Here is a 9832-nt window from a genome sequence, read left to right as displayed (position 1 = left end):
ACAGAAAAAACCATTATTATTTTTGTTTTTTCTGTCTGAAGCAGATTATAAAAGAGTATCTAGTTGGCAGACAGTGGGGTTCAGTTCATCAGTACTGTAATGCATTGACTTCATACAACACAGAAAACAGTACTACATGATTTTAGTTACTTTTTAAACTCTGTGCTCATTTTATAGCATTTATGGAGTTTCCACGTTTATAAAATAAAAAAAGTCTGTTGGTATTTTCTTTTCCCTTTGCTTCCTTCATTAATATTCCCCAGTGCAACGTTAAATGTAGATGTGCAGTCTTAATTGGTTTAGTTACAAGAAGATAATCTTTTTCCCCCCTTCTCACTGTTGCCTGTTAGTTTAAAAGCATTTTAGCTGAAGGTTGATAATTATCAGTGGGAAGAAAATAGCACATCAGGAGTTCATTTTCCATCTTAGCACTTGTGGTTCTCCTTTGAACTCCTCTCACCAAACCCTCTTTCCCATTTTGTCACTTCTCCCCCCTCCATCATAAAAGGTCTCTCTGGACGAGACTTCAGCCTTTGCTCACAAGCTAAGGGAATTACTTCTCATAAGCGCTCTCCAGGATGGACAAAGTGCATGAGACTTTGATGCATATGGAAGGTGGCTTGGGCTCTGATGGTTCTGTCTTTCTCTCTTCCTGGGACTGGAAGAACAATTCAGGGACTTTTGAGCTGAACCATGTTTCATCCCCTCACAGCTTATCTCCATCTCCTTCGTTTGAATCCTACTCTTCCTCCCCTTGCCCAGCTGTGATTGAAACTTCTTATAACAGCAGCGGCAGTGGCAGCCTGATCGGATACAGCCTGATGGATTTTCCTTCCACATGCTTACAGAGCGCTGGGCAGGCAAAGGCTCAGAAGAGCACCAAGGTCAGAATGTCAGCCCAGCGCAGAAGGAAAGCCAGTGAGAGGGAGAAGCTCAGGATGAGGACCCTGGCGGATGCTTTACACACCCTACGCAATTACCTGCCTCCTGTGTACAGCCAACGAGGCCAGCCTCTCACCAAAATACAGACCCTTAAATACACTATCAAGTATATCAGCGAACTTACAGATCTGCTGAACAGTGTCAAAGGGGCATAAATTGCCTCCTTGATGAACCCGCCACTGGAACCTTGAGATCCTTCCTCCAAGGAGTCTTTAAAAATCCATTGGAACGTCGCTGTACTTCTTTCTTTAAAAAAATAATTCAATGTATTTTGAGAAATAAGGACAGATCACCAGGGACAGGAAGGGGGAGGGGATGGCTGCTGTATAGACAAAACTGCGTGAAGTCTAAGGAGTTGTGTGTGCTTGTACAATATAGAGTTCTGGATTGTTATATTTGGTGTTTCTTATAACCAGCTTCAAAGAGATATTAAAATTAGTCTGCTTGGAAGGCAAATTGATCCTGTTAGGATTGCCTAACAGGGTCAATATCACAATTCTGACCAATCATCTGTTTAATAGTGAATGATTATTTGACCAAAATCAATCTGTGGTTTTAAAATGAATTCTTAAGGATGTAAATAATAATAATGCCAAAATACTAAGTGTGTTGATCTGTAGGCACTTTAATATTAGGGTTAGGAGGAGCATGTATGGTTAGATCAGGTATTGGCTATTTAACCACTTTTCTTCAATAATGTATCTCAGATGAAGAAATATTAAGTAACATTAAGAATGCCTTTGACTGTAAACAAATAAATATTACTGCTTCATAGTCACTATTTTGTATTGTGTGCTTGAGAGAAATGTATATTCTGATCATGAAGGACTAATCCTTAGAGCCCTGTAGAACCGAATATTGAATGCTAATGGTTAAAGCTGTGTAAAGATAACGTTGTCTGTTGAATTTTCCTTGCTTTTTTTATAATGTCTATAGAAGTATTTTACACATATAAAGCCTCATTGGTAGGACTTTTCATATTAGAGGGATAGAATAAATTAGACTGAATCCTACTTGTCCTCTTTCCCCCACCAATCCTACTGCTTATAAGCTAAAAATTAACTTAATGAATCACTTTCAGGCTATAGAAATATACAGAGGTCATCCTCAAGGTATATTTGAAACCCAGAAAGTTTCTCTAGGGTAACTGTAAAGTCTCCATGTCAGATCAGATGTTTCTGCAGTAAACAACAGTCCTCCTTTCCTTATAACCAGGAAACACTTCAGGTCTTAAATGCCTTGGACTTTCAGGTGATGGCTGTCACATACCCTTCTTTACATTGTCCAGTGAAAGAAAGAAAAAAGAGTTGCTGTGTAAATGTACCTCCAAACTGATTTAGCAAGGCCTTGCTGTGCACTCTGAGACCAGTAAAGCACAGGGAGGAATGAAAAAAGAGAAGAACTGGTGCACTGCTGCAATGCAGGTCTGAGCTGTGTGACTTGGAAGAAGGTGGGTTAACCCTGTCTTGGCTGAGGGACGTAAGACACACACAACACTGCACCATTCTTCTAACCAGAATATCAGGAAGGGCAATCTACTGTGCGCACGGGTGGGATGTATAGATGGGGTATTGGAGTGCCGCAGAATTATTTCTACTGTAATTTTACAGCTCTTTTTTTCCTACCTGTACATCCTAGGAAAGCCATGCGTTTAGAGGGAATATATTTAATCTGGCATGTCTCTTCTCTAAAGTTTGGGCTTATTTTACCCAGGGGTACTTTCACAAAGTCTGTTTGTGAAATGTATTATATGGTGTCCAAAATACGTAGATGAGTTGAATCCTGTACAGGTGTACAATACCCATAGAAAACCCACATGTAAAAGGAATTCCATAGGTCTGCTTTATTTCTTTATTTATTTGAACCCAGAATGGATTTTCAAACCAATTTGAGTGGTGAGTGAAACAAGAGTTATTGTCTCAGCTCTGCCCTGAGAAATAAGTAACTTATGTAGGAACACAGTAAAGGTAAAACAAACAAACAAACACCTGTTATCACATGTGCAGTCATCTATCGAATATTAACTATCTACCTTACCAGTCTTGTGTTTTCTAAATGAATATTTGAATAATTGGTAATCCATGTCCAGTAGACTGCAGGTGAAGAAATCGCTAGTGCCTCATAAATCCAAGAGGCAGATTGTACCCAGTCTGTGCTATAATTTTCAGTCCTTCCTCTTTCTTTAACCTTCCAATATGAAATTTAACAACCATGTTACAGCTTTTCAGACATGTAGGTATGGAAGGAATGGAGTCTTGCATTCAAAGTATGGGAATAAGAAACTAATAAGATGGGCTTTCATTTCTGGCTCTGGCACACTCAGTCTATAACTTCAGCTGGGAAATTTATCTCCATTACTTTAGTTTCATCAGCTATGAATTAAGATATTATCAATGGCTTCACAGTGAACTTTAAGCGGTCTGTTTAAATAGTATTAGATCAAAGCTGGACTGCGTGGAGAAGAACGAGCTCAGCAGGAACTGGGTAGGAACCAGCAGGTTTAGTTAATGACTCCAGTTGAGTGACTCCCAGGGCTCTGGTAAAACCTGTGAGCTGTGAACAATTTAAGATCTGAGTCACAAAAGAGTAGCAAGGCGGGGGAGGGGCCACTCATCACCTGTATTAACAGTTTTGGGGTACTTGGGTAGGGTGAGAGAGAATCACACTTGGACACTGAATCCATGTAATGGTGGTCTATACACATGCTCCAGAGCATTCTAATTAGAACGAGTCAGAGCAGACTCGATTAATCAGGTCTGCTCCATGTTCTAACGAGAGCTCTCCAGCATTGCTGCGGTGTCGGGTGTATGAGCCCCTGGGGGTTTAAAAATGGCTGCGGGGGTGCTTTAAGTGATGCTAGTTGAATGAGCTTTGGTTAAAGCATCCTGTTGCTATTTTTAAATGTGTGGGGGCTTAAGACATGTGATGCTGCAGCATTTTAATTTGAGGGGCTCTCTGGGAACCACTATAATTAAAACACCCTCTCCCACCCGAATACATGTATAGGCATTGTGCCTAAAAGGTGAAATAGGACTTGGCCCCTAGGGCAACATCTCATTGAGCTTCCATAATTCCCTGCCACTTCTGTCTTTTTCCACTGCAATTTAGTGGAAATGGTTAATAGCCTTAATAGTAGTACTTCGATTTCTATAAGGACTAGGTTGTGACAAACCTACCCTTGAATATATGCTGAAGACAGCCATGTGGGAGGGAGTTCCTTACATCCATCCTGTGAAAAAGGGCATGATTTAGGCACTGGGCTGGGACTTGTGGGTTTGATTATTGCCTGCCCTAGACATCTTGCAGAAGCAAGTATAAATCAGCTGCTTCGGTGGGCCCTTCCTAGTTTTTCTGTCTGTTAGAAACTAAAGAGAGACCCAGAGTAGCCAGTAGGTTAGTGGCTAATTACCCGGAAGATAAGAGACCTCAGTCAAATAACTCTTATTCTGCCCGAGAACAAACTTAAATCCACATCTCTGGTACCAAATGAATGCCTCTCATTACTAGGTTATTGGGTATGCTGGGATAGGTCTCTCTCAACCTCTCCTATAGGCTCTGTTCCACCCTATATGCTTAATTTCTATGCTAATTATAGGCTTCATTTGAGTCAGTATCTCTGGCTTATAGGCCAGTAGTTAAAGGCAGTCACTGGAGAAGTAGGCTCATCCCCATCCACAGACAAATATTTAATTATTTATAAAAAAAAATAGAATAGCTTTAGCAGGAGAGAGACCCACCCCAGAATACCCAAGAGCATGGTGGTTCAGGCACTGAGCATCAAGTCTCCTACAGATCAGACACTTGAACTGAAGTCTTCCATATCCAAGCAAAGCACCCTAATCTTCGCTGGCTTTTTCTTTGTGTGTTCCCGTTGCCTGTTTGAGAAGGTTACTTTGGCTAAAACAACAGCTTTGAGCAGGAGGTGGCACCAGGCTTTCCCATGTCCAGAGGCTGAAACCTAGATGCTTATGGGGTTTTGTAGCTGCTGCTCAGTTGCTTCGAGCATGTCTGTTGGGTCTAAATGGTGGCCCTACATGGTCTTAGCGTCTTTAAAGATACAGCCCCAGGTAACAATAGCACTTAAAACAGCTGCATTTGTTAAAGGCGGAGTATGCCAGCAGGCTCCCTGAAGAGCTTGCACTCTGACTGCTAGCGTATACTAAAACTGGGTCACCTCATATTAACAGGCCTTGTTATCCACACTGGCTAGATTAAGTTAGCACTGGCACACTAGCACATGCCACGTTCACTGCTTTTTCTTTCTGCCTTGATGCCTTCTCTAATCTATTAAGATTGGTTGTGAGTTTTTCAGGACTAGGGTGGTCTCTTACCTTGTGGTTACATAACACTTTGCACAGTGGGACCCTCATCCCCATTGGGTCTTCTAGATGCTGTTGCACTAGAAATACTAAGTAGCATTAATCTTGTCTTCTCCTGCATAACCATGCACAACCAGAATCAATCAAACCTTTGACATTAATATATTATTTTGAGATCCTTCAGTGAAAGACAATACACAAGAACAAAGAACTATTGCCTATGTTTTGGTGGCTTCTACTGTTAACAGACCTCTGTGCAATTCTTTTCAGGCTTGACATAGGTGATAGTTTCATGATGCAGCCTGATGCAATATTCCAGTGGCTTATAGACAAAGATTTAAAAGTGGAACCCAAGACGAACAATCTGACAGAAGATAAAATATTGCAGATGCATGCAATGTACACAGACCTCTATTTCAGATACACCAAACACTTAAATGTGCCTTTCACATCCTTTATGTAAACCAAAACCAGTAACCCAGAGATCCTCTAAAGATCCAGGATAAGAATCACTTTATCCTTGAGCACAATAGCACTTTCTAACAAGAGGGTAACACTTATAGGACAAGACAGGATTTTCTTGGGGACTGATTTAAATAAAGGGTGGCCAGTCTGCAACACACATGTTGAAAGTGGCCTGGGCAGCCTGTGTGTGTGTGGCATGCAGCAAACTAGGGAGGGAGCAGGCAGCACAGGGGCATGTAGGGCAGGGAACAAAGCAAAACAGCAAATTGAGCAGAGGAAGGGACTTGGAGTGCCACTTGGGGAGGGCTCAGGGCTTAATCTGTGGTATGCATTGGTCTAGATCAGGGATGCTTAACTGTTGGCGTGTGAGCCAAATGTAGCTCATGTAGCCCTGGAATCTTCCCCCCGGGTTGGAAATTTGGGAGCAGGGGAGCAGTAGCAGTATTGCCACCTCTCCACACTGTCAAATCCCAAGCCCCACAGCTGGGCCTTCACCCTTTTGCTGGATGACCAAATTGGAGTCAGGTTGTGCCCCCTTCCCTCCACACAGCCAGGCTGGGGCTGGGCTGCACCCCCTTCTCCCCATGAGGCTGGGTCATGCTCCTTTCCTCCCGTGGGGCCAGGCCAGGAGCACTCCCACGACCCAGCTGGATTGGGGCCAGGTAGCTCCTCTCCTCCCTCTGCACAGCTAGATGGGGCCCTGCAGGATCTGGCCTGTGGAGGGATTGGGCCATCCGGCTGGTAGGCCAAAAAGTTGAGCACCACTGGTTTAGATCATACAACAATACCCCCAGGAACTAATCTCACCTGCTTCTGCTCCAGTGTATGGCTTCTCTCACATAGACTCAGAGCAGGCAGGACACTGAAACAACCCCTGCAACTAAAACCCTAGCAAAACAACAGGACAACGTGCTCACAATTCTGCAATGGAAGAAAGGCTGAGACAACAAATAAACTCTCATGACAAAAGTTAGTCATGTTGCTTAATGAACTACTGGAATGCCATAGTATCCTAAAGTGATGAGGGTGAAGAACCAACCTACATATTAATATTTAATGATCTTTTGGAAAATATAAGGCTCAAATGTAATCTTTTTCTGAAGTAGTATCTGTTTCTGAGTCCCCATTCTCCACAAGGTTTTGTCTGTTGCCAGATGTTGTCACATCTCTCTTTATTTCTTCTTGGTTTTCCTCTTTTTCTTCTGTCACTGACTCTCACAGACTGAATGCTTTTTCCCATGCACCCTTCCGGCCACCTAACTACAATGTCCATATTAGCTCAATCAGCAGTTACTCTGCTTTTCCTTTATTGATGGCGCTTTCACCTGTTGCCATACCTCTTCATTTCTTATGTAGTTTTTCTTACTGAATCCAAAACTACTTGAGCATCCTTATCTCCACCACCCTCATCATGGGCAACTATTGTTTCTTCATTCCTGTAGTGACACTGGCTTTATTGGCTGGTAGCTTTTTCCCTTCAGTTGAATCAGCATTTTCTTATTACAAACCACTCTGCTCACTTCTCTCATTTTATTCATGTCTTATTTATTTTCCTCAGCCCCAGGTATTTGAACTTGCTTGCAGATGGTACATGCTGATTGTTGAATGCCTCACTTTGCTATTTCCTGAAAATGTGTCTCACCTGTATCACATTTCTTCCCAGGTGATAGGCAGACCATGCTTTTCCAAGATATGTATCTATCTTTACAAGTCATTATCTGCATCATGTACCACATCCCTCTGAAGGTCCTTGGTGAGTGCATCCAGGTGTTCAAACAGGAGTGGGCTTAATGTTAATCGCCAATGGACCGCATTGAGCAGGAAATTCTTGGTCTCCCCTGGTGTTTCTAACTCATATTATTATGTTTTTAAGGGGTGTCTTGTATACCCAATACATAAATACTGTATCCAGTACCAGTTGTTCCCTCCTGCATCACCTTATCACTTCCCTTAGTACACAGTTATATGCAGAAAAATTAAGCTAAATTCAGAACAATGTTGAAAAGTAATACCTGAGAAAAATACTTTAAAACTACAGAATGAAGGGAGACAGTAGGCATTATGCTGACAGTTGGTGGGTCCTGTTTTTCAGTTTTCTGATCAGACCAGTATATCATGCTGATGCTCTCTAACAGTGTGCAAAGTTGCTACATGCTTGGCCTGTGTGTTATTATTTTGTAATCCCCCTCTTAAAAAGACACTTGCTCTAAATTGATGAGACAAACCACAAGGACTCTGCATACACTGTACTTGTGCTGATGAGGAAGGGAAATATAATAAAGAGAAAATAAAAGGATCGTCATCTAGAGGATTAAGAGATGTTGGTGTTGTTTCTGATAGAAGAGAGAAGGCAATGAAGGAGGTTGATGAAGAAAGAGAAGATCAGTTACTTAGAAGAAGAGTATGGGTAGACATCTACCTTGCCTGAAATATCTGAAACTACTGGAACTAGTCTCTTTATGTAAGGATGGTAATATTCAAAGGTCGGATCCAAGTCTCATTGATGGTAATAGCAATTTTCCCAGTGACTTCAATCATGCCAGGATTTTGCACTGAACTAGCTTTTTGTCTCATAGATATTTTATGACAATGCTATTGTTTGGGTTCCGGGGAAATGCCAAAAAGAGAGTTGATGCATTTTGGATCTGCAGAGGTTTTTTCTGGAAAAGTTCACAAACCAAAATCATGAGACATTTTCCCCACTTTCAGCCTGCTCTCAGTATATTTCTATATTTCATAGGAAGGACTCCCAAGCTTTTTCATCCAACTGGGAATATGCGCTGACATTAAAACTGGGTCTCTCATAGGTATGCAGTAAACCAAAAGTCATAAAGGATTAGCCTTGGATTTAAGGAAGCCCACGATGAATTCACTTTTCACTGCCCTGGACTTCTCATGTGAACTTAACCTCTCTTGCTTTTGCTCCCTATCACTAAAATAGAGATGATGGCACTTATTTATCTCACTGGGGTATTGGGAGGATAAATACACTGAAGATTATGAGGCTTTCAGTACTTATGGTGATAGGTGGAAATACAGAAATTTAGAAACTGAGAACTTGGATAGTTCTTCAGTGGCTGGAGCACGAAAATGGGAGGAAAAACTCCTGTCACCTCTTGTTCTTCCAATGGCTCTGTGTGAGCATCTGTTTCCCAATGTAATGCTGCCTCACCCCTCACAGAAATATCAGTTTAGTTAGTCTGTGATGTACTTTGAGTTTCCAAGGTGAGATGTACCATGCCTGTGTAAGCAATTGCTATTGTACTAGCACATTTGAAACTTGTGTATAGTGAGATAACAGTTAGTCATGAGCTTGTACTATACATCTGTTTTGGTTAATCTATGAAGTGCAAATCTACCCTATGTTTCGCTTCGGTATAGCGTCCTCATTTAAGGGATCACTACCTGGGTCTCAGTCGTTAGCGTTTTCTCTTACAACAGAATGGGAAGTGTTATTAGCCCCACTTCACAGAGAGGAGACTGATGCAGAGAAGAATTAAAGAGAGAAGAGGACTGGGAACCAAATTTAAATGTCCCAAGATCCAAAATCCATGCTTGTCATCACTTGATCATTTAGGGGATGTGGTGCTTTTGTCCCCAGTGGAGAGTCTGGAGTTCAAGTCACGTAAACATTTATGTACCATGCTTGAACTGAGGGTATGCTTATCAGAATAAAAGAGTTATTTTTGTCTATATTTGATCACAATTATGTATTAAGGAAACAAAAAACCCTAATATTTTAAATATTTTAAACCCCCCCCCCCGAAAGTAACAGATTTGGCTAGCCAAAATATATCGACCACAGTATAAATTCACTGCTAATGGACATTAAGAGTAAACCCAAGAAATATTACCTTAGCATCTCCACCAGTGACCCGAAATGTGTCCCTCTGACTTAACCATACTGCCTATGATTTGCTTTCTTCCTGGCCTGTTTAAAGCACTGATCAGCCACAGTTTATTTTAAGTGGAAATAACTGTGTGTGTTACATTTCTGCTATTGTTTCTATTTTCTTATCAAAACAAATCACACCAGACTTCTCTTTTCACTTGGCCTTTTATCGTTCACCTGTTGAAATGTGCAGTAGACATGAAGCATAAACAAC

General features: G+C 41.5%; 1 protein-coding gene across 1 annotated transcript; it reads left to right on the top strand.

The window, feature by feature from the left end:
- Window positions 1-491: 491 nt before the first annotated feature.
- Window positions 492-1828, top strand: MSGN1 (mesogenin 1). Its single transcript, XM_090031368.1, has one exon. The coding sequence runs from the start codon at window positions 579-581 to the stop codon at window positions 1095-1097; it is 519 nt and encodes a 172-aa protein (XP_089887494.1). The 5' UTR covers window positions 492-578; the 3' UTR covers window positions 1098-1828.
- The last annotated feature ends 8004 nt before the right edge of the window (window positions 1829-9832 follow it).

Source organism: Crocodylus siamensis, chromosome 1 (assembly GCF_052110815.1).
Source record: "Crocodylus siamensis isolate JL-2025a chromosome 1, ASM5211081v1, whole genome shotgun sequence".
Lineage (NCBI taxonomy): Eukaryota > Metazoa > Chordata > Crocodylia > Crocodylidae > Crocodylus > Crocodylus siamensis.
This window is presented reverse-complemented; position numbering and strand designations above follow the sequence as displayed.

Bases quoted from the DNA above. Each gene is read 5' to 3' on its own strand.
- MSGN1 (XM_090031368.1), top strand. From the start codon at position 579: ATGGACAAAGTGCATGAGACTTTGATGCATATGGAAGGTGGCTTGGGC.